We start from the raw sequence: 26,270 nt of genomic DNA on the forward strand, positions 1-26,270 counted from the left end.
AACAAGTTGGAACGGGTGGGGGAGGACCATGCGCACTAGAACTATTACCTGAGAGATATGACAGATGGATGGGTCAAAGGGCCTTAAGTCATTCTTGTAAATTTGATAAATGTGCACCACAATCACATGTGAAGTAGAATGATGCTAAACAAATGAATAACCTCTTGCTTAATAAAAAGAGAAAAATTGAAATGTAGACTTGAGAAAAGTAGCCTATAATTTCAGAATACCCCCTCCGCTATATTTTTGGGGTCATATTTTACTCGGTCCAACACAACTCCAGCTCAGCTCCAAAATCCTTCACTATGACAAGATCCCTTTAGAACACAACTAGACACAACCACAGAACAAATCTACCAATTAATTTCACTGTGAGATGGTAAATACATGTCTCCTTATAAACTTGCTGATTTGATTCAGGTTATAATTATGTTCCAATTTTACTTAGATTTCAAGGAGAAAGTCTAATCACCAGCGTTAGGCTACCCCTTAGTGGTTAATAAACGAATAACAGGCTCGGGGGAGGATGAGAACAATCCACACCTTTGTTGAATGTTTAATGTTTTATTTTATATTTTTTATTCGGATTTCAATCTTCAACAGCTGATGGAAGGCTTGGTTTAAGAGCTATAGAATAATCAATGGTGTAATCATTTATTGAAAAAATAAAAGGTGTTGATTGTTCTCCATCCTAACTCGGACTATACACTGAGTGTACAAAACATTAAGAAAACCTGCTCCTTCCATGACATAGACTGATCAAGGTGAATCCAGTTGAAAGCTATGATCCCTTATTGATGTCACTTGTTAAATCCACTTCAATCAGTGTATATGAAGGGGAGGAGACAAGTTAAATAAGGATTTTTAAGCATTGAGACAATTGAGACATGGATTGTGTATGTGTGCCATTCAGAGGGTGAAATGGGCAGGACAAAATATTTAAGTTCCTTTGAACGGGGTATGGTAGTAGGTGTCAGGCGCACCAGTTTGTCTGTCAAGAACTGCAACGCTGCTGTATTTTTTACGCTAAACATTTTCCCCGAGTGTATCCCGGTTGAACGCTTTCGACACCTCGTAGAGTCCATGTCCCTACGAATTGAGGCTGTTCTGAGGGCAAAAGGGGGGTGCAACTCAATACTAGGAAGGAGTTCCTAATATTTGGTATACTCAGTGTATAATTTTTTATAGTGATGGAACGTTTGGCTTAAGGGCTATTAAATAAGATATGAATTTTCTCAGAAATTGAAAAATGTTAAGGTGTGGATTGTTCTCCATCCTCCCCTGATTGAGAATATATCATTTCCATAGTGGTGGTAGGTTTAGTTTATGAGCTATTGAAATGAGAATAATAAAAAATAATAATAAAGGTGTAGATTCAGAATATCTCATGTTCATGGCACTGCTTTGAATAAGAGCTATTGAAGATTGAAATCCGAATCTATTTCTCTCCTCTCACAAATTCCAGACCAAAAAGGTCTCCCCTGATTCAAAATGTCCAATTGTCAGTCATGGCATGCTTGGAAAGCCAAATATCCAATATAAAACACATTTTACCTCGGTGTAAAACCAAATGATAACCAATTTGGCTTGGGCGATTTATATCAGCGTTAAGCCATTCATTCCGCGAGAAATTACGCTCGTGTGTGAGTGACGGCTAAATTACAAAAAACTCAAAGAAAGCACGTGATCAGCAAGGATTGCATTCATGAAACCTCGCTTTGTCTCTGGGACATTCAACTATCAATCCGTTTCATCCCATCACATTATCATCATCACCATATGTTGTTCATATATTTATCATATAGATTTAATCATGGTTTTACACAGGACAAGGAATGAAACTTTAAGCGGCAGAATTACACAACAGGCCTACATAAGAGCGCAAATTCATTACAGTGCAGTTATACAAAATGTTGTATATACAAACAAACATAAACATTTATATGCACATAATGACATTAGTCCAGTTTGAAACATGGTGCGTAATAGGCCTCTATCTCATTGTGCCAAATTAACACTTAACGGTTGGTTACGCACAGCGTTTGGACCATGCAGTTGGCAAAAATCGTAAATTCCTCCATGACTACATTCGATAACACAAGTTACCCAGTCCTGGTACAAACGTTACCACCCGATGGGGTAACGGGTTCTACTTGTAGGATGTCCGGGCCTCTCTGAGAGACCTATCGTAGGGCATGGAGGCGAAAAAGGAGGTCCTCAGCTGACAGTTGATGAAGAAGACGATGAGCAGCACGAGCAGAAACAGAACCAGACAGATCACCACGTAGGTTGCCAGGTCTGGTTTGTTCAGCTCTCCGCCCTCCCGCAGTCCACCCCTGTTATCCGTGGGCCTGAGAAGGCCCGCCATGCTCACCGAGCCGTTAGATGCGTTCACGGACCCAGACGCGTGCGTCTGATGGGCCAGACCTAAGTCGAAGTCCGGTGCGTTGGTGGAATTCAGCAGGATTTGCCTCAACATGACCGCTTGCGTCACCCGGTCAACGTTCAACTGGGAAGGGGAGTAAAACACCAGATTTTAAATCACAGACCAATGTAACGATAGGCTACCATAACGTTCAATCATGCAAATGTAGACTATGTGAACGGTTCGCAAACGACCATGAGAACAACGCAATTTAGCTACAGACCCGTGTAAAAGACAATGACGCACAAGGAAGAAATGGAGTGTGTCAAGAAGGCAAAGATAAAAGTGAGTGTTGAGTCAATAATACCCCGTACGAGTCCGCTACTTACTTTGGTGTGTGCAGCGGAGAGTCTCCGCAGGTGAGGTGGAGATCCAGGGAAACAGTGCCCGCATTCCTCAGACTCTGACCGCTCTATCCAATCTCTTCCTGGGAGAACGCGCTCTGGAGAAGCGGTGTTGTTTTGGCACTAAATCACCTGCGCCTACAGACCATATGTCCGTGAGTCACTAATTTAGCCGCAGAACTGAATTCGTATATCCTTGTATGTCGAAGTCACTAAAAATCACCAGAGTTTGTCTAGACTCGTTACCAGTGACGTAAACCGCCAGGAGCTTCTCCGGCTGTAAAATGTTGAGATCATGAGGACGGAACTAGCGATTTGAATACTCGGATTTCTTCGCTGAGATTTCTTACCGTAAACACCTAGCCTATCTGGACTGTAAGTTACCCGTAATGTCGCTAAATGGTGCTACTTGGAATAACCTAGTTGGTAAAGTTTCATAAGACCATCCTTATAAGCACGCAATTTATCTCGTCTGGTTGGTCCAAGTGGGTTCTTAAAGCGCGCTGTAACAAGTGGATTTATCGGGCAGAGAGAGGGTAGACAAGGGTACTCTGGTTCACCGCCGGCTCGTCCTCGCGCACCGCGCACGTTCTTATATCCAGGAAAGGTCGACAAGTCTCGGTTTTGAGTGCCTTCAACTCCAACCGATCCCCCGACGGGAATATCGATCCAGACCCGAAGAGTGGGGTGGGGAGAGAGAAAATTGATAGAAGGTTCAGAGATCCGTCTCCTCTCCGGTAGCGCTATCTCTTTCTCTCCAGGTCGTAGGCTATACAGCTTCCTCCCTGCCTCGGGTTGTGTGTTGTGGATAGATTAGTTACCAAGAGAGGGAGAACGTTGGACGGGCTCGGGGTTGGTTAAGAGATGTCATTGGACAGGGACGAGTTAAAGCCAAGCGTGTCATGTGACGTCTTGTTCCCCTCACTCTTTCCTTCTCTCGCGTTTCTCTCCCAACATGTCCTTCTTCATTTGTGAGAAGGTGAGTGAAACAATTGTTATGTCAGTGCGGAATCTCTCAGGGTGATTAAAACCAAGCAGGTTGTGAGTGGGGGATGAACAGTTAAAGGAACAGCCCCAAACCAGTCCAGCAACTAGGCTGCAAGCTGAATGTATTTCTTTTACCCATCGGGTGTAAATACAGCATGATGCAGTATGATGCAAGTAGGCTACAGTCTTCTGGTAGAGCCTGAAAGTGTAATTTTCTCAGAGCTGGAGTGGATGAGTAAATCCCACCCTGATGTGTCCCAGCTATAAGGACTGAGAGGAGACATTGGGAACGGAGATGTGAGTGTTATTTATATAAACACTATATATACAAAAATATGTGGATACCCCTTCAAATTAGTGGATTCGGCTATTTCAGCCACACCCGTTGCTGACAGTGTATAAAATCGAGCACTCAGCCACACAATCTTCATGGACAAACAATGGCAGTAGAATAGCCTTACTGAAGAGCTCAGTGACTTTCAATGTGGCACCGTCATAGGATGCCACCTTTCCAAAAAGTCAGTTCAGTCAATTCGTCATTCATTCTGCCTAGCTAGTACTGCACTGGTCAACTGTAAGTGCTGTTATTGTGAAGTGGAAACGTCTAGGAGCAAGAACGGCTCAGCCGCAAAGTGGTAGGCCACACCGGCTCACAGAACGGGACCGCCGAGTGCTGAAGCGACTAGTGTGTAAAAATCGTCTGTCCTAGGTTGCAACACTCACTATTGAGTTCCAAACTGCCTCTGGAAGCAACGTCATTACAAGAGAACTGTTCGTCAGGAGCATCATGAGATGGGTTTCCATGGCCGAACAGCCGCACACAAGCCTATAGATTAGAATGCGCAATGCCAAGTGTCGGCTGGAGGGGTGTAAAGCTTAATGACATTTGACTCTGGAGCAGTGGAAACACGTTCACTGGCGTGATGAATCACACTTCACTAATCTGGCAGTCCAACGGACGAATCTGGGTTTGGAGGATGCCAGGAGAACGCTACCTGCCCCAATGCATAGTGCCAACTGTACAGTTTGGTGGAGGCGGAACAATGGTCTGGGTCTGTTTTTCATGGTTTGGGCTGGGTGTCTTAGTTCCAGTGAAGGGAAATCTTAACGCTACAGCATACAATGACATTCTAGATGATTCTGTGCTTCCAACTTTGTGGCAACATTTTTGGGAAGGCCCTTTCCTGTTTCAGCATGACAATGCCACTGTGCACAAAGCGAGGTCCATACAGAAATGTTTTGTTGAGATCGGTGTGGAAGAACTTGACTGGCCTGCACAGAGCCCTGACCTCAACCCCATCGAACACCTTTGGGATGAATTGGAACGCTGACTATGAGCCAGGCCTAATCGCCCAAACATCAGTGCCCGACCTACCTAATGCTCTTGTGGCTGAATGGAAGAAATTCCCCGCAGCAATGTTCCAACATCTAGTGGAAAGCCTTCTCAGAAGATTGGAGGCTGTTATAGCAGCAAAGGGCGGCCAAACTCCATATTAATGCCCATGATTTTGGAATGAGATGTAACAACGAGCATGGTGTCCGCATACGAATGGTCATGTAGTGTATATTCTGGGAAACTCTAATCTGGTATGGAATGGACATTTGGAGATGGTGAGGCTTTATGGATCATAATAGCTGAATGCATGTACAAGCACCCCTATATAAGCCTACAAATCTGAAAGCTTCTTGCCAAAAGTGAGTGGATTGACACATGGTTTCTGAATTCCCAAAGTGCAAATAGCACGCAGTATGTATGAAAATTGATACATTATCATAATAGCCTTGTGTGCCACGCTCATAGTTGTCACGCAGCTGGTAAATGACACCAGTATGATATTATTGTGTTTGGCTGCAGAGAACAACCATTCTCTATAACAACTGTGACAGCCTCCATCACTAACCCTCACTAATACAAGGAGACTAATGGTTCTCTCTCTGTCTCTGTCTCTGTCTCTGTCTCTGTCTCTGTCTCTGTCTCTGTCTCTGTCTCTGTCTCTGTCTCTCTGTCTCTGTCTCTGTCGTTGTCTCTCTCTGTCTTGTCTCGTCTCTGCCTGACTGTCACAATGGAAATCACACTCGCCTGCTGTCAGTTTGGAGAATATGACAGAATGGGCATGAATACAGCACAGCCCCTGAAGAGAAACCACAAAGGCCACACCAAAACATTAGGCATCAGTATATTCTCTATTTTAGAATGAAAGGATATGATGACATTTGTCATGAATATTCAGGTGAAGGTGACCATTGGGCCCATCATTATTATAGTAGGCATTTGGGTATGATTAATACACCACTGCCTTAAAAGGTTGGCTGGCTGGTTCATATTCATGAGCACCTGTCGTGGTCGCAACAGGACGCGTTTGGCAAGGCAAGGACAGACTGACATGGTCCACTGATGGACACATGCACACACACACCTCATAAATATCTGCCAAGCGAGGAAAGATTAAAAAACATTTACAATTGCAGAACAGGAGTTTGATTTCATGTGCAATATAAAATATGATATCTTACAGTACTATCTTTTTACTATCATAACAATATGATACAACAGAATCTATACAACTAGAAAATAGTACAAATAAATAAAAACCTTGTAATGAGTAGGTGTGTCAACTTTTGACTGGTACTGTGTGTGTATAAATATATATGTATGTACAGTTGAAGTTGGAAGTTTACATACACTTAGATTGAAGTCAACAAAACACATTTTTCAACCACTCCACAAATGTCTTGTTAACAAACTATAGTTTTGGCAAGTCGGTTAAGACATCTGCTTTGCATGACACAAGTAATTTTTCCAACAATTGTTTACAGACAGATTATTTCACTTATAATTCACTGTATCACAATTCCAGTGGGTCAGAAGTTTACATACACTAAATTGACTGTGCCTCTAAACAGCTTGGAAAATTCCAGAAAATTATGTCATGGCTTTAGATGCTTCTGATAGGCTAATTGACATCATTTAAGTCAATTGGAATTGTACCTGTGGATGTAGTTCAAGGCCTAGCTTCAAACTCAGTGCCTCTTTGCTTGACATCATGGGAAAATCAAAAGAAATCAGCCAAGACCTCAGAAAAAAATCTGGAGACCTCCACAAGTCTGGTTCATCCTTGGGAGCAATTTCCAAACGCTTGAAGGTACCACGTTCATGTGTACAAACAATAGTACGCAAGTATAAACAACATGGGACCACGCAGCCATCATACCGCTCAGGAAGGAGACGCGTTCTGTCTCCTAGAGATGAACGTATTTTGGTGCGAGAAGTGCAAATCAATCTCAGAACAACAGCAAAGGACCTGGTGAAGATGCTGGAGGAAATAGGCACAAAAGTCTCTATAGCCACAGTAAAATGACACCTATATCGACATAACCTGAAAGGCCGCTCAGCAAGGAAGAAGCCACTGCTCCAAAACCGGCATAAAAAAGCCAGACTATGGTTTGCAACTGTACATGGGGACAAAGATAGTACTTTTTGGAGAAATGTCCTCTGGTCTGATGAAACAAAAATAGAACTGTTTGGTCATAATGACCATTGTTATGTTTGGAGGAAAAAGGGGGAGGCTTGCAAGCCGAAGAACACCATCCCAACCGTGAAGCACGGGGGTGGCAGCATCATGTTGTGGGGATGCTTTGCTGCAGGAGGGACTGGTGCATTTCACAAAATAGATGGCATCATGAGGTAGGAAAATTATGTGGATGTATTGAAGCAACATCTCAAGACATTAGTCAGGAAGTGAAAGCATGGTCGCAAATGGGTCTTCCAAATGGACATTGACCCAAGCATACTTCCAAAGTTGTGACAAAATGGCTTAAGGACAACAAAGTCAAGGTATTGAAGTGGCCATCACAAAGCCCTGACCTCAATCCTATAGAACATTTGTGGGCAGAACTGAAAAAGTGCGTGCGATGGAGTCCTACAACCCTGACTCAGTTACACCAGCTCTGTCAGGATGAATGGGCCAAAATTCACCCAACTTATTGTGGGACGCTTGTGGAAGGCTACCCGAAACGTTTGACCCAAGTTAAACAATTTAAAGGCAATGCTACCAAATACTAATTGAGTGTATGTAAACTTCTGACCCACTGGGAATGTGATGAAAGAAATAAAAGCTGAAATAAATCATTCTCTACTGTTATTCTGACATTTCACATTCTTAAAATAAAGTGGTGATCCTAACTGACCTAAGACAGGGAATTTCTACTTGGATTAAATGTCAGGAATTGTGAAAAACGGAGTTTAAATGTATTTGGCTAAGGTGTATGTAAACTTCCAACTTCAACTGTATATGTATATACAGTACCAGTCAAAAGTTTGGACACACCTACTCATTCAAGGGTTTTTCTTTAGTTTTACTATTTTCTACATTGTAGAATAGTAGTGAAGAGATCAAAACTATGAAATGACATGTGGAATCATGTAGTAACCAAAAAAGTGTTAAAACCTCTACAGCACCGGTGGGCAATTCCAGTCCTCCAGGGCCTAATTGATGTCACTGATTTTGCCCCAGCTAACACACCTGACTCCACACACCTAATCATGATCTTCAGTTTATAATGCAATTTGATTAATGAGCTGTGTTTGCTAGGGACGGAGAAAAAGTGTGACACCAATCAGGCCCTCGAAGACTGGAGTTGCCCACCCCTGTTCTATGGGATCGGTAGGTTCCCCACGGGACGGTTGAGCGAACGTAGGCTAATGTGATTAGCATGAGGTTATAAGTAACAAGAAATTTCCCAGGACATAGACATATCTGATATTGGCAGACAGCTTACATTCTTGTTAATCTACCTCCCGGGTGGCGCAGTGGTCTAAGGCACTGCATCGCAGTGCTAGCTGTGCCACCAGAGATTCTGGGTTCGAGTCCAGGTTCTGCCTCGACCGGGAGGCTCTTGGGGCAGTGCACAACTGGCCCAGCGTCGTCCGCGTTAGGGAGGGTTTGGCCGGCAGAGATATCCTTGTCTCATCGCACACTAGCAACTCCTGTGGCGGGCCGGGCGCAGTGCATGCTGACCAGGTCGCTAGGTGTACGGTGTTTCCTCCGACACATTGGTGCGGCTGGCTTCCGGGTTGGATGTGCGTTGTGTCAAGAAGCAGTGCGGCTTGGTTGGGTTGTGTTTCGGAGGATGCATAGCTCTCTCCCGGGTCCGTACGGGAGGTGCAGCGATAAGACACTAGACACTACCAATTGGGGAGAAAAAGGGGTAAAATAAAAAAATCTTGTTAATCTAACTGCACTGTCCAATTTACAGTAGGTATTGCAATGAAATAATACCATGCTATTGTTTGAGGAGAGTATACAGTCATGAATTTAAATGTATTAATAAACCAATTAGACACATGGGCAGTCTTGATACATAATTTCTTTGTATTACCTTTTGACAGATCTAATTCTCCTACATTAATTTAACATTTCCACAAACTTCAAAGTGTTTCTTTTCAAATGGTATCAAGAATATGTATGTCCTTGCTTCAGATCCTTAGCTACAGGCAGTAAGATTTGGGTATGTAATTTATGCAAAAATTGGGGGGGAAAAGGGGCGGATCCTTTTTAAACAAATCAAAACAGATTTTAGATTCTTCAAAGTAGCCACCCTTTGCCTTGATGACAGCTTTGCACACTCTTGGCATTCTCTCAACTAGCTTCATGAAGAATGCTTTTCCAACAGTCTTGAAGGAGTTCCCACATATGCTGAGCACTTGTTGGCTGCCTTTCCTTCAATCTGCAGTCCAACTCATCCCAAACCATCTCAATTGGGTTGAGGTCGGGTGATTGTGGAGGCCAAGTCATCTGATGCAGTACTCAATCACTCTCCTTCTTGGTCAAATAGCCCTTACACAGCCTGGAGGTGCGTTTTGGGTCATTGTCCTGTTGAAAAACAAATGATTGTCCCACTAAGCACAAAACAGATGGGATGGCATATCGCTACAGAATTCTGTGGTGATCATGCTGGTTAAGTGTGCCTTGAATTCTAAATAAATCACTGACAGTGTCACCAGCAAAGCACACCCACACCATCACACCTCCTCCATGCTTCACCGTGGGAACCACACATGCAGAGATCATCTGTTCACCTACTCTGCGTCTCACAAAGACACGGTGGTTGGAAACAAAAATCTCAAATTTGGACTCATCAGACCAATGAACAGATATACACTGGTCTAATGTCCATTGCTCGTGTTTCTCTGCCCAAGCAAGTCTCTTCTTATTATTGGTGTCCTTTAGTAGTGGTTCCTTTGCAGCAATTCAACCATGAAGGCCTGAGTCACGCAGTCTCCTCTGAACAGTTGATGTTCAGATGTGTCTGTGGCTTGAACTCTGTGAAGCATTTATTTGGGCTGCAATTTCTGAGGCTGGTAACTAATGAACTCATCCTCTGCAGCAGAGGTAACTCTGGGTCTTCCTTTCCTGTGGCGGTCCTCATGAGAGCCAGTTTCATCATAGCGCTTGATGGTTTTTGCGACTGCACTTGAAGAAACTTTCAAAGTTCTTGAAATGTTCCAAATTGACTGACCTTCATGTCTTAAAGTAATGATCGTTTGTCTTTGCTTATTTGAGCTGTTCATGCCAGAAATTCCGGAAATGAACTTTTTTGTTGTTGTTCTTTTCTCCTTAGGGGTGGATCAGCTTAATATTGCGGAAAGAATGTTGCTTCCATCAATGTAATTGTCTGCGTCATTTCCAGTCCCCCATATATTTTTGGGGTAAATATATCCATATACATACACGCATGCATACATGTACACATATATACATACACATACCTATATAGACATACTTTTTTAGAATATACCTTTATTATTCCCCGCAAACCCTACCACCCTTCCCCCAATTGGAGTAAACTAATAAACAATAACACTTAAGCTTCTACCTTCAGTTTATATATCTTATACACCTTTTACAGACACAATATATTTGACAATAGTTATATTTTGTTTGTTTTTAGTCCTTCCTCTGTTTCTGATGTCCATCCAGTTTGATTTCTATTTGTAACTGTGCTATTTCACCAAAGTTCTGAACCTATATCCATTTTACAGACCCTGTATGTTTTACATTTGTTGTCTTGTTATTATTCCCACCCTTCAGCTCCATTCAACCCCTCCCATCTATCTCTCAACGTCATCCATTTAGGATTTCTAGGCACACTTGTTAATTCAAATACTTTCCAGGTGACTCATGAAGCTGGTTGAGAGAATGCCAAGAGTGTGCAAAGCTGTCATCAAGGCAACGGGTGGCTACTTTGAAGAATCTCAAATATTAACTATATTTTGATTTGTTTCACACATTTTTGGTTACTACAAGATTCCATATGTGTTATTTCATAGTTTTGATGTCTTCACTATTATTCTACAATGTAGAAAATAGTAAAAATTGAAAGAGTAGGTGTGTCCAAATATTTCACTGGTACTGCATATAACTAATGTCACTGGAGCCAAAGGATATATTATAAAAACAAACAACCCCAAAACAAAACAACGACCAAACATGGTGTGGTGTAACCTTGGTGTGGTGTAATTTCATCTTCAATAGCTTCCTTTCCTTCTCTCCTCTCCCTAATGTATTCATTTAAACTACATGGAAGGCATACATGTGAAACGGAATCCTATTTAGTGCTTCCATCTATTATACTCCCAAGTAAGAGGACATAAGAGGTAGTGGTAGAGTATGATCTACATAATCATGTCAAATTCCTTTATATAAAAGACCTAGCCCACTGCATTTCAAAAGACATGTGGACAACTATGTGAAATATGATCACCTTGTTATGCACTGCACTGCTATGCAACAGAAACCAAAACATAGGAAATGCTAAGAGGCGTTCAGACCCCAGTCCTTGGTTAAATCTCCTCGTCGCAGCTGTACACAGATATAGCCGTGAGTCATGTTTACATATATGGAAGGGAAAACATCCAAGTAATTGTGACGAGTCAAGAGATTATAATAGCTTTTCTCGAGTGACACTCTTTCTCTGTAGGCCTACTCTGCTACAGACTCACCACACGCTCTTCCATCCCCCCCTCTGCTCAGCACCCAATGAGAATGACCCACTTTCCCAGTGCTCCGCTGTCCAACTCGATCTCTTTACATTCCTCTGGGTGACAGTCTCACCCGTATTTGCGAAATTCCGATCCCGTCTCCTGACATGAGGTCGACAAGCGGCTTGCGTGGACACAGAGAGGGGCAACCATCAGATAACTAAATATATAAATAAATATATAGGTGTTCAAAGATGCCTTGCTCCATAGATAATTGTGTTCATTATACAGCTCTGCTCATTAGCTGGTAACCCCTGACAATGCATTTTTGATTATCAACGCCGCATTAGAATTCTCACCCAGCAGTACGGAGGTAGGCTTCATTAGGGACCGCGCCAATCTGAGTGACTCTCTCTCTCTCTTTCTTCTCTCTCTCTCTCTCTCTCTCTCTCTCTCTCAGACACACTCGGCTCTCTCATTGTCTCTCTCTCTCTTTCTATGGCTCTTTCTTATCAACACATGCATCCAAGAAAGAAAGAAAGACAAACGTCAATTGATGGATCAGCAAGGGATCACGTTCACAATACATATGAAAAGTGTTTTTGTCTCTGTCTTGTAAAATATTTGACAAGGGAACAGAGAGGTTATTGAGACAGTCCTGAGAGAGAGAGAGATAGAGAGGCCAGTGTGATTGTGCAGGAGTGCTTTTTGCGATGAGACATAATCGTCCCCAGCGGGGGCTGAGGACGAGTCGACAGGGATTAGGTACACAGCACACACATCCACCCCCTTCCCGCCGCTGGGTGCCGCTCACTGGAGCGCCGCAGTGCCATGCAGTGTGTTTTGAAGGAAGGTCGACTTTGACTCTGTGATATAATCCCTCATATGCCTCATTCAATGTTTTGACTTTCCTCAAATACTGTAACGTTCTCCCACCAAAACTGGATTCAGGTGTTTTAGTGTTACAGTAGATACACTTCTCATAAATGTAAACGGTGTGAACTCAACCTAAGCATACTATTTTCAATAACAATTTCCCCCAAAATGAAATAATACCACTGGAGCCAGAGGATATGTCTGAGAGATACGAGTGTCTCTGTATGTTTCTATAATTGGATGGGTATTACATCTTGGGAGGGCAGCAACATCATTTCAAGACCCACATTCAGGTCACTACAGTCACTTAATAGAGGCGAGAGGAATGTCTTCTCATAGCCCTATTAATGTCCTACAGACAGGCCAGGGATAAAGCTGACAGGCCAGCGACAGAGGTGCGTGTGTGGGGGACATACTGTAGAGCAATGGTTCCCAAACTGTGCGTCCCGGCATGGGTCCAGGTGGATTGTGGGATGACATTTGAATTTATTTAAATTTGGGATGGAAAAAACGCTTTCAATGTAAACTTCAACAACTTAAACCAAATGAAAAGTTTTTAAAAAGATAATGGACCTACATATATTTTTTAATAATAGCCTAAAGTCTTTGAGAACTTACAATCAACAAAATTAAAGCTAGACAATCAGGCCCCCATTGATTTTGTTAGAATGTTAATAGCATAAGCATTAGCCATGTCAAAATGCGTAGAATTGCAGAAAATTTGCTTAAAAACGGCACATTCTTCTCTCAGCTCCATGGCAAAATGTATTGAATTGCAGAAAATATTGCAACATTTATTTGAGCTCCATGACAAAATGTGTAGAATTAGCTTGAAAGGGGCAATCTGTAGTAGCTACATACATTGTTTGGACTTATAAATGAATGATGTGTACCCATTGATTCTTAAAGAATAAAACTTATAAATGCATCATGAGCTTAGTTCAACTGACGTTTTGGCTTTACCCCAATGTTTGTAAGCAAAGTAAATCTAAACAAACACTATATAGATTCAAAAAGTTTCAGTCCGTGCTTCCATAGCGCTGTATGTGAAATTGGGGACAAAGACCTCAGCTTTTTACATAAACAGGTAGCAGGGAAAACACTTTGTTATTGTTTCAACTGCTGACTGCCGCATTAAAATGGAAAAATGTTCTCTCCACTGCCAAGATTTTATTTTCTACTTATGCTTTGGTCTGTGTATGTTTTTTCACCGTTCAAACATTATCGCGGGTCGCGACGCAAAAGACACCTGAATTGGTGTGTCCCGAAGCTAAAAAAAGTTTGGGGACTACTGCTGTAGAGTATGCATGATCAGGCCTCTCAATGTGTGTTGTATACACAAAGCCCTTAGTCCCCTTCAGCCGTAATACAGCTTACCTCCATCAGAACTGAGTGTCCCTGCCGCCAACCTAGAGCACCCAGACCAGACCCAAAACACAAAGGCTGGTAACAGCCAGACACAGACACAGACACAGCTGCTTTGAAAAAATACTTGACACACACATGACCCTTTTCAGTCCATCCAGTTACTTGTAATTTAAAAAAATAAAAAAATAAAGCATTCTTCATTTGCTGAGTTTGAATTGATTCACACACTTAACATTGTTTCATTGGTAACCTCAGTCCAAACACGCCTTTTTCCATTAAAAGATGGATGTTCGTGTTGTCTTGCTCTGTCTGTAATATCTGGAAACTGATTTTGAATGTCTAGTCTGATAGCAGGGGTAATGTAGGGGATCAGTGGCAGGTCCTCTGTTAGTGGTTACATGGCTTCAAACATGCTGCATTGGCTCCTTCTCTTCTCTGATGGTTCTTGTCTGACTGCAGTCAAGATACACGCAAACAACGATTTCGGTATGCAAATGACTCCCCCTCTCAATTTTCATAATTATCTTCCTTTTCTTCCCTCTGCCTCCTCTTTTCACCTCCGCTGGAAATTACTGGGCAAATGATGATTTTCCTTCAGTGTATTGTACATCAAAAGCCCTGGCTGAATGAGGGCTCTGTACAATTAGTCACTTGACTATCCTCTCAGAAACATGAAATACTGTTTTATTTTCATCTGTTCCAGAGCCAGAGCCATTCACATCCACAACAATCAGACAAGGAACACATCTCCAAATGAAAAGTCTCCGGAACATGACACTTGAAAAAAACAAAAAAAATCTGTTTCTACGAGATAATTGTTTTCCCTTCACCACAGTGCTCTTATGGAAATCACATCCACTCCAGAATATTTGGTTCTAAGGCTCAATTTATTATTGAATGCATAGAAATGTGTCTGTCCCAATTTGACATGATTGGTAAAAGCAGAGTGGATTGTGCTCTTTTCTTTCTTCAGACATATGTTTTGCTGAGTCAAGCCATCCAAGATGCCAGCCATCTCCCATCAGGGCTGATCTCAGGTCAGCTCTCCTTGCTCTCACCCTTTCCATTAACCTCCTAACATCAACACTGACCATGGACCAGTTTGTTTACAGCGCAAAATCAATACAAGAAGGACCCAGTGTCTTATAAGATATTCTGCTTAGGATGCCATTTTGGCTTCCTAAAACTGCTGCGTAATACCAGAAGTCGGTGTCGGGACGGGACGGGGACGGGGGGATGCGCAGGTGTTCGTGTAACAGTATAACTTTAGTCGCGCACCACCGCTAACTAGCTAGCCATTTCACATCCGTTACATTCGCTCTAGTGAGCCATGAGGCAAAGGGACCAGAGCTGCCTCGTTAGCATGTACCCCACTGCACCACATGGCCTTCTCTTTAAAGAACACAAACAAGTAGCAGAGGTGAATAACAGAGCATGGTAAGTGTCTGCTCTGTGCCTGTTGTTGATTAGAGGGTGGTTTTGGCTGGGTCACTGGTTGGCGGGGTGGATGGTAGGCTGTAGGGGACCTGGGGATCAAGCAGGGAGAGGAAGAGAAGAGATAAGCACACAGCTAATTACACGCTGTTGAACTGCTTCCAGTGTCACCTGGTCTCTCTCTCTCTCACACACACACACACACACACACACACACACACACACACACACACACACACACACACACACACACACACACACACACACACACACACAGAGAGAGAGAGAGACAATGCAACAAGTACCTGAGAGAGGGGGAGGAGGAGGGAGAGAGGGAGGGATAGAGAGGAGTGAGAACAACTAATGACCCTGCAGAGGAGCAGTCTGTTCTGAAAAACAGACAAGGAGTTAATGTTTTTACCAACTTTTTCTCCCCAATTTCAGTCTTGTTTCATCGCTGTTACTCCCCAACAGGCTCGGAAGAGGCTGTCGAGTCATGCGTCCTCCGAAACATGACCTGCCAAGCCGCGCTTCTTAACAGCCCCTCGCTTAACCCGGAAGCCAGCCACACCAATGTGTCGGAGGAAACACCGTTAAACTGACGACCGTCATCAGCTTGCAGGTGCCCGGCCCGCCACAAGGAGTCGCTAGAGCGCGATGAGCCAAGTAAAGCACCACCGGCCAAACCCTCCCCTAACCCGGACGACGCTGGGCCAATTCGGAGCCGCTGTATGGGACTCCCGGTCACGGCCGGTTGTGACACAGCCTGGGATCGAACCCCAAGCTGTAGTGACGCCGCATTACTGCGATGCAGTGCCTTAGACCGCTGCACCACTCGGGAGGTCAAGGAGTTAATGCTTTGTAAGTGTATGGACATATACATCTCTGTGTCAATGTGTGTGTGTTCACTCTTATTGCTCTCTAATATCTGTAGCTGCATACCTGCTAAGACCTGCACCGTAGACCTCTATTTGCACCTTAAAGACTATCTGCACCGACTCTCCACACATCCAAACCTTTCACACAAGCACACAAATGCACACATACTCATGCATGCATGCACGCACGCGTGCACAAACACGCACACTCAAACACACACACAGTTTTATAAATAACCTCCAATACCTGGACGCCGATACAGTTGAAGTTGGAAGTTTACATACACCTTAGCCAAATACATTTAAACTCAGTTTTTCACTATTCCTGACATTTAATCCTAGTAAAAATTCCCTGTTTTAGGTCAGTCGGGTAGCCTTCCACAAGCGTCCCACAATAAGTTGGCCCATTCCTCCTGACAGAGCTGATGTAACTGAGTCAGGCTTGTAGGCCTCCTTGCTCACACACGCTTTTTCAGTTCTGCCCACACATTTTCTATAGGATTGAGGTCAGGGCTTTGTGATGGCCACTCCAATACCTTGACTTTGTTGTCTTTAAACCATTTTGCCACAACTTTGGAAGTATGCTTGGGGTCATTGTCCATTTGGAAGACCCATTTGCACCAAACTTTAACTTCCTAACTGATGTTTTGAGATGTTGCTTCAATGTATTCACATAATTTCCCCTCCTCATGATGCCATCTATTTTGTGAAGTGCACCAGTCCCTCCTGCAGCAAAACACCCTCACAACATGATCCTGCCACCCCCGTGCTTCACGGTTGGGATGGTGTTCTTCGGCTTGCAAGCCTCCCCCTTTTTCCTCCAAACATAACGATGGTCATTATGGCCAAACAGTTCTATTTTTGTTTCATCAGACCAGAGGACATTTTTCAAAAAGCATGATCTTTGTCCCCATGTGCAGTTGCAAGCCATAGTCTGGCATTTTTTTAGGGCAGTTTTGGAGCAGTAGCTTCTTCCTTGCTGAGCAGCCTTTTAGGTTATATCGATATAGGACTCTTTTTACTATGGATATAGATACTTTTGTACCTGTTTCCTCCATCATCTTCACCAGGGCCTTTGCTGTTGTTCTGGGATTGATTTGCACTTTTCGCACCAATGTACGTTCATCTCTAGGAGACAGAACGCGTCTCCTTCCTGAGCGGTATGACGGCTGCGTGGTCCCATGGTGTTTATACTTGCGTACTATTATTTGTACAGATGAACGTGGCACCTTCAGGCATTTGAAAATTGCTCCCAAGGATGAACCAGACTTGTGGAGGTCTATCATTTCTTTCTGAGGTCTTGGCTGATTTCTTTTGATTTTCCCATGATGTCAAGCAAAGAGGCACTGAGTTTGAAGATAGGCCTTGAAATACATCCACAGGTACAATTCCAATTGACTCAAATTATGTCAATTAGCCTATCAGAAGCTTCTAAGCCATGACATCCATTTCTGTAATTTTCCAAGCTGTTTAAAGGCACAGTCAACTTTGTGTATGTAAACTTCTGACCCACTGCAATTGTGATACAGTGAATTATAAGTTAAATAATCTGTCTGTAAACAATTGTTGGAAAAATGTACTTGTGTCATGCACAAAGTAGATGTCGTAACCGACTTGCCAAAACTATAGTTTGTTAACAAGAAATTTGTGGAGTGGTTGAAAAATGAGTTTTAATGACTCCAACCTGAGTGTTTGTAAACTTCCGACTTCAACTGTATCTCATTTCTCGAAAAGTATTTGTTGATTGAGTGTCGTCCGGTAGGCTAAGTATCAGGGCAGAAGAGTACTGAATGTTTACCAAACCTCAGGGAATAGAGTTTACCGATGGATGAAGAGATTTGTATTAATTAGGGATCCCCTTTAGCTGCTGCCAAGGCAGCAACTACTCTTCCAGGGGTCCAAACAAATTAAGGCCCATTACACATTAAACAAAACAGTACATCATATAACATTATTACACCACTACATATCTACAATACAAAATGTATAATACCACCATTCAACAATATTACAATGTACGTGTGTGTAGAGTGCGTCTATAGCAGCTTCCCACAAGAATGGGCTTTAGGTGAGGCAGATGGAACATGTAGCCATCTTACTTCAACAGTACTTAACATGAGATCCTCTCTAAGCTTTACAGGAATGTGGTTCTTAATATAGACCGCAACACCGCCCCCATTGGCATTTCTGTATTTTATGTAGATGTTATAACCATGTATTGCTACCACTGTATCGTCAAAGGTATTATCTAAGTGAGTTTCAGAGATAGTCAGAATATGAATGTCATCTGTTACTAACAAGTTAATGACTTCATGAACCTTGTTTCTTAGGCTACATATGTTAACGTGGGCTATTTTTAGCACTTTTCTGGGATGCTTGATTGTTTTCATTGCTTTACTGGGAAACTTAGCAGAAGTAGACATGCTGGTGTTATTTATGTTAATGCAGGGTGAGCTGGTTCATAGGCTCATGATTACTGCATACAATAGCTGTGGGATCAGCAGAGGCATTCATGGCAGTTAGAGGGACATAAATTAGGTTACTTACATTGTGTCTTCCAACACCCCTAGGATAATGTAAATTTGCTGTAGCATTATGACAACTCAGAAACACAATGGCAGGGATTAACTGAGCTGGGCTTGGGTCATTGATAAGTCATTGTCTCAAAGCAGCCTTATAATTCTGTGAAAGGATCCAGGAACACAAATGATTTGGATGAATCCCATCCTCCTTATAAAATGATATTTGTTTCCAGAAGGTATAAGAATTGTGAATAAATGTTACACCCACAGAGCTGCAATAGTTTCATATCCAGTTATGGAGGTTATACAAGTCTGCTGGAACGTTCAATGACATGATTTAGGGAGGGTAGAGGGCCAGATATTATAGGGCATTTGTTGGTGTCAAGCAGTGACGCAATCAATTCTTTAAAATCCATCTTCATCTGTTCTGGGCTGTCCTTCATAATGTCATTGAATCCCACATGAACTATGATAGACTCAATTTCCTAATACTGGTTTCAAATGTTTTAGCGCAGCTTAGTGATGTCTTGTACTTGTGCTCCTGGACAGCACAGCGTTTTTGCCACAGTGACTGAGACATTTCTCACTGTTGAAGTGCCCAATACAATGGCTGGAGAAGGGAATGGAGAAATCCGCCCATTCCTACCCCTTACACAATTCGTTGAACCTTTTCACGGGCCCACGTGAAGCAGGATAGCGTACGCCCGCTGCTCCTGGCGATATGTTTAGACCTCCCACAGCAGTCAGATAGTTGGAGCGTAGTTGGAGTCAGCGTAGTTGGAGTCAGCGTAGTTGGAGTCAGCGTAGTTGGAGTCAGCGTAGTTGGAGTCAGCGTAGTTGGAGTCAGCGTAGTTGGAGTCAGCACCGCCATCGCAGACACAGGCAATCCCAGCGATGGAGGTAAAGATAGATCAGGCACCAGTGCAGTAAAGCTATTCCTTATGTCAATCTGCTCCGAACCTCTCGCTGTCACTCCTGTCCACTTAGCAGCAAGCCGCTGCCTTTGGTTTCCGCGACTTGTGACATGGGACCAGAGCTAATTGGAACAACCTTCCTGCTGTTCTCCATCTACTTTCTCCAAGATGGAGAAAGAGAAGCAGATGGAGATGACTTCCTTGGCAGGCAAGTTCCAGGAAGCACGGAGCATTCAGATAGTGAGAGATGACAAGGCGGGGAAACAGGCCCGAGTGGCGTCCAGCCATAGGAGTAAAGAATGAGAAAGTTCCAATTTGCGTTTTCCCCATAAGTTCGCGCAGACGTGAGCTTTGTTTGCTAAGTATAGCCACTTCATTCTGTACTCCTACTCTAGCAAACAATTGCCGCATTGGAACTCATTGGACAAGAGCGTAATAAACACAGCTTCTACAGTGCTGGAAACATTTGTTCGCTATTCCAAGCGAAGCGTGCTCCATTGCAACCTAGCTAGCTAGCTAGCTGGCTAGTTGGTAGCAGGTGTTGACACAAACCTTTAAGAAAAAAAAATTACAAAAATTAAAATAAAACAAAGTAAAACTTCGGAAACAACAGGCCGAAGCAACAGGTCGAGGCGCAGGAGGTATATACGAGTTCTTGACAGGAAATGACACTCATCGACAACTCATGGGGGACAATCCAAACTACACCAGAGAGAGGGTGTCAGGTTTACTGTCACACACACAAGGTATTATTGGGCAAGACCCTTGGAGGTCAGACAAATATTAGAGGGAAAGTTGAATAAGAGCACTGAATATATAAAATAAATAGTATTTCTGTGTACTGGGAAAAGCACACCCGAGACAACCTTAGTTGCCATGGAAATAGGACTGTTCATCTTTGGGTTGGAGAGCTGTGTTTGCATGTGTGTGTGTGCACGTGTGCATGCATGTGTTTTTTCCCCCCGTTGTGCATCTTCATGACTGAATACCACATAAGGCCGGTAGATTCACTTTTAAAGCTGTAATATGTAACGTTTTGGGCGACCCGAGAAAATTCACATAGAAATGTGAGTTATAGATCTGTCTGTCACACCCTGATCTGTTTCACCTGTCTTGTGATTGTCTCCACCCCCTCCAGGTGTCGCTTATTATCCCTGGTGTATTTATCCCTGTGTTTCCTGTCTCTCTGTGGCAGTTCGTCTGGTATGTTTTTCAAGTCAACCAGCGTGTTTTCCCGTACTCCTGCTTCTATTCTCTTTTTGCTAGTCCTCCCGGTTTTTGACCCTTTCCTGTTTTCTGGTCTCTGTACCCGCCTGCCTGACCATTCTGCCTGCCCTGACCTCGAGCCTGCCTGCCACTCTGTAGCCCCAGGACTCTGAACTGGTTTTGACCTTTTGCCTGTCCACGACCATTCTCTTGCCTGCCCCTTTTAGATTGTTTAATACATATCAAGACTCAAACCATCTGCCTCCCGTGTCTGCATCTGGGTCTCGCCTTGCGCCCTTATACTGTCATTCTCATTGAAAGCAAGTCTAAGAAGAAGTAGATTGGTTCCATGTGCACTATTTCTATGCTTCCAGTTTTTAATTTTCCGTTTTGTACACCAGCTTCAAACACCTTAAAATACAATATTTTTGTTTATGGAAAATATATTTCACAGCAGTTTAGATGGTACAATTCTTATGTACACAATACTTGCTTGTTTTGTCACATAAATTGAAATTAGGTACACTATTAGCATTTTAGCAACCAGGAAATGGCGGAACGATTTCTGTATAGTGCATCTATAAAGCTGACTTTTACAGGAGTTACTGGCCCCATCCTGTTTACCTACAGACTATACAGTGAGGTATATACAGTGCCTTTGGAAAGTGTTCAGACCCCTTGACTTTTTCCACATTTTGTTACATTACAGCCTTCTTCTAAAATTGATAAAATAATTTTGTTCCTCATCAAGAGCCCATAATGACAAAGCAAAACTGAAACATGACATTTACATAAGTATTCAGACCCTTTACTCAGTACTTTGTTGAAGTACTTTTGGCAGTGATTACAGCCTCGAGTCTTCTTGGGTATGATGATACAAGCTTGGCACACCTGTATTTGGGGAGTTTCTCCCATTATTTTCTGCAGATCCTCTCAAGCTCTGTTAGGTTGGATGGGGAGTGTCTCTGCACAGCTATTTTCAGGTCTCTCCAGAGATGTTCGATCGGGTGGCCCTGGCTGGGCCACTCAAGGACATTCAGAGACTTGTCCCGAAACTTCTGCGTTGTCTTGGCTGTGTGCTTAGGATCGTTGTCCTGTCGGAAGGTGAACCTTCTCCCCAGTCTGAGGTCCTGAGTACTCTGGAGCAGGTTTTCCTCAAGGATCTATCTGTACTTTGCTCCGTTCATCTTTCCCTCGATCCTGACTAGTTTCCCAGTCCCTGCTGCTGAAAAAAATCCCCACAGCATGATGCTGCCACCACCATGCTTCACCGTAGGGATGGTGCCAGGTTTCCTCCAGATGTGACTCTTGTCATTCAGGCAAAATAGTTCAATCTTGGTTTTATCAGACCAGAGAATCTTGTTTCTCATGGCCTGAGTCCTTTAGGTGCCTTTTGGCAAACTCCAAGTAGCTGTCATGTGCCTTGTACTGAGGAGTGGCTTCCGTCTGGCCACTCTACCATAAATTCCTGATTGGTGGAGTGCTGCAGAGATGGTTGTCTTTTTGGAAGGTTCTCTCATCTCCACAGAGGAACTCTGGAGCTCTGTCAGAGTGACCATCGGGTTCTTGGTCACCACCAAGGCCCTTCTCCCCCGATTGCTCACTTTGGCTGGGCGGCCAGCTCTAGGAAGAGTCTTGGTGAGTTCCAAACTTCTTCAATTTAAGAATGATTGAGGCCACTGTGTTCTTGGGGACCTTCAATGCTGCATAAAGTTTTTGGTACCCTTCCCCAGATCTGTGCCTCAACACAATCCTGTTTCGTAGCTCTACGGACAATTAATTCTACCTCATGGCTTGGTTTTTGCTCTGACATTCACTGTCAACTGTGGGACCTTATATAGACAGGTGTGTGCCTTTCCAAATCATATCCAATCAATTGAATTTAGCACAGGTGGACTCCACTCAAGTTGTAGAAACATCTCAAGGATGATCAATGGAAACAGGATGCACCTGAGCACAATATCGAGTCTCATAGCAAAGGGTCTGGAAACTTATGTAAAACATTTTTTTTATAGATTTGCAAAAATGTCTAAACTGTGTTCGCTTTGCCATTATGGGGTATTGTGTGTAGATTGATGAGAGGAAAAAATAATTTTATCCAATTTAGAATAAGGCTGTGATGTAACGAAATGTGGAAAAAGTCATGGGGTCTGAATTCATTCCGAGTGCACTGTCGTGTACTTTTAGACTTTTACTCAAGTAGTGTTTTACTGGGTGACTTTCACTTTTACTTGAGTCATTTTCTATTAAGGTATCTTTAATTTTACTCACGTATGACAACTGGGTACTTTTTCCACCACTGGGCTTACCCGTGCTAGTATGACTTAGAATGCGTCTCAACCAATCACAATGCTTGTTTTGACCAACCCATTGTAGAACAATCACATTGTGACAATGTTCCCACAAGGTCATGTGTGTTTTCTTTAATTTTAATACATATACACGTACAGTACACACACGTAGACAAACACACACACACACACACTGAACAAGGTCTGAATGCACAGAGTTTGGGGGAAGTCTGAACAGTTTTTGCAGGATGTTTCGGTTGCGTAGGTAGGGTTGCTAGCTGACATTTGTTTAATTGAGTGGAATGGAGGAATTATGAATGAATGATACATGCTTGTGTGTGTGCATTGTGCTTGTCTGTGTCATCAGTGGATGACTGTCAGAATGTGTGTACAGTAGGCCGACACAATATCTATCGGCCCACATTTGCCCAGAGGGGTATACTACAAAGCAGGATTAATCAGTTAGCAGACTAACTTTGATAAGCAACCAGAAAAAAGACGTTGATTTTATGGTTAATTAAAAAAGCTAATCTTAGATATATTTTTGTTTTTTAAATCAATTAGACCATGCTCATTTCAAGCTTATATTTCTACAACAAAAATGTATCAGAATGTTTCAACAAGTTAGCTGGCTGACTCCATAGTCCTGTTTTCCATTGTACTCCTCAGGTTGTGTGTGTGTGTGTGTCCACAGTATATTTTCACAATGCATAAGTAGACTGTTTGCGCAGTGTGTGGCGGTGCCCTTGCCAGTGCGTAAGGACACAGAATGACGTTGTCGCCAGATGTTCGGTTTTGCTTGGGTGCGTGTCATTGAGTTAACAACGGAACAATCATATTTGATCAGCTCAATAAAATCACATGGTCCAGACTGATTAATAAAACAGAATGAATCAAACACAATATCCAGTTTATTCCTTTTAATTCAAGATCAAAATATACAATCTTTTTTATCAATATTTTCCCCATACAAGTGAAAAATACAGTATCTTGAGTCTCTATTCTGTTTTGTTGTCTGTGAATGAAAATGTTAAGGGTTTTTTAACAATGATGAACTCTTCCAATTGCCATATAGTGGCAAGAAAAAGTATGTGAACCCTTTCGAATTACCTGGATTTCTGCATAAATATGTCATACAATTTGATCTGATCTTCATCTAAGTCACAACAATAGACAAACACAGTCTGCTTAAACTAATAACACACAAACAATTATACTTTTTCATGTCTTTGTTGAACACACTGTAAACATTCAGGGTGCAAGGTGGAAAAAGTAGGAGAACATTTGGATTTAATAACTGGTTGACCCTCCTTTTTGCAGCAATAACCCCAACCAAACATTTTCTGTGGTTACGGATCAGACCTGCACAACGGTCAGGAGGAATTTTGGACCATTCCTCTTTACAAAACTGTATCAGTTCAGCAATATTCTTGGGATGTCTGGTGTGAACTTCTCTCTTGAGGTCATGCCACTTGTCGTTGTCTTGTTGCATCACTCAACTTCTGTTGAGCTTCAATTGGCGGACAGATAGCCTTACATTCTCCTGCAAAATGTCTTGATAAACTTGGGAATTCATTTTTCCGTCGATGATAGCAAGCTGTCCAGGCCCTGAGGCAGCAAACCCCAAACCATGATGCTCCCTTCACCATACTTTACAGTGGGGATGTGGTTTTGATGTTGGTGTGCTGTGCCTTTTTTTCTCCACACATAGTGTTGTGTGTTCCTTCCAAAAAACTCAACTTTAATTTCATCTGTCCACAGAATATTTTGCCAGTAGCGCTGTGGAACATCCAGGTGCTCTTTTGTGAACCTTAGACGTGCAGCAATGTTTTTTTGACAGCAGTGGCTTCTTCTGTGGTGTCCTCCCATGAACACCATTCTTGTTTAGTGTTTTACGTATCGTAGACTCGTCAACAGAGATGTTAGCACGTTCCAGAGATGTCTTTAGCTGACATTCTAGGATTCTTCTTAACCTCATTGACCATTCTGTGCTGTGCTCTTGCAGTCATCTTTGCAGGAAGGTCACTCCTAGCAAGAGTAGCAACAGTGCTGAACTTTCTCCATTTATAGACAATTTGTCTTACTGTGGACTGTTGAACATCAAGACTTTTAGAGACACTTTTGTAACCATTTCCAGCTTTATGCAAGTCAACAATTCTTAATCTTAGGTCTTCTGAGGTCTCTTTTGTTCAAGGCACGGTTCACATCAGGCAATGCTTCTTGTGAATTGCAAACTCAAATTTTGTGAGTGTTTTTTATAGGGCAGGGCAGCTCGAACCAACATCTCCAATCCCGTCTCATTGATTGGACTCAAGGTTAACTGACTCCAATTAGCTTTTGGAGAAGTCATTGGCCGAGGGGTTCACATACTTTTCCCAACCTACACTGGGAAAGTTGAAATGATGTATTCAATATAGACAAGAAAAATACAAAAATGTGTGTGTTATTAGTTTAAGCACACTGTGTTTGTCTATTGTTGTGACTTAGACGAAGATCAGATCACATTTTATGATAAATGCATACTTTTTCTTGCCACTGTATAGATAGACAGTGTCACTCTCTCTTCTCACACACACACACACACACACACACACACACACACACACACACACACACACACACACACACACACACACACACACACACACACACACACACACACACACACAAAACAAAACAAAGATACAGTTTGAAGCTGAGATCCGCATTTGGTGAAATGGTGCCACTGGTAGCCCCAGGCGCTTTCCTTATTGTTTTGTTTTTGAAACGGGGCAGAGGAGCATTCTGCATTGTGGTAAAAAACACAACCCATTCTGCTCTTCTATTGTGCGTGCAATGATGTCCGAGGGGTTCTTTGTTTGAGGTCATGTCTTTATTGTTGTAATATCGTAAACGGACGTGGCAGTTTCACCGCTACGGATTCCGACTTCAGAGTTTCAAATGCTATTTCAATGAACTCAAAAATCGTGTGCAACCTCCACTGGGTGTCTGGAAACAAATTAATAATTCAATAAGTGTGTGTGTGAACTCATTCCGTATGTGTG

The 26,270-nt window shown here is 42.7% G+C and overlaps 1 protein-coding gene across 1 annotated transcript in view; it reads right to left on the bottom strand.

Moving 5' to 3' along the window:
* Positions 1 to 15,447: 15,447 nt before the first annotated feature.
* LOC120047070 (short transient receptor potential channel 7-like) overlaps positions 15,448 to 26,270 on the bottom strand; it is a 59,975-nt gene continuing 49,152 nt past the window's right edge. The window contains exon 12 of the mRNA XM_038992619.1: positions 15,448 to 15,507. Coding sequence (XP_038848547.1) covers positions 15,448 to 15,507 — 60 coding nt within the window. The remainder of the gene's footprint in view (positions 15,508 to 26,270) is intronic.

Source organism: Salvelinus namaycush, chromosome 5, assembly GCF_016432855.1.
Source record: "Salvelinus namaycush isolate Seneca chromosome 5, SaNama_1.0, whole genome shotgun sequence".
In the NCBI taxonomy this organism is placed as follows: Eukaryota; Metazoa; Chordata; class Actinopteri; order Salmoniformes; family Salmonidae; genus Salvelinus; species Salvelinus namaycush.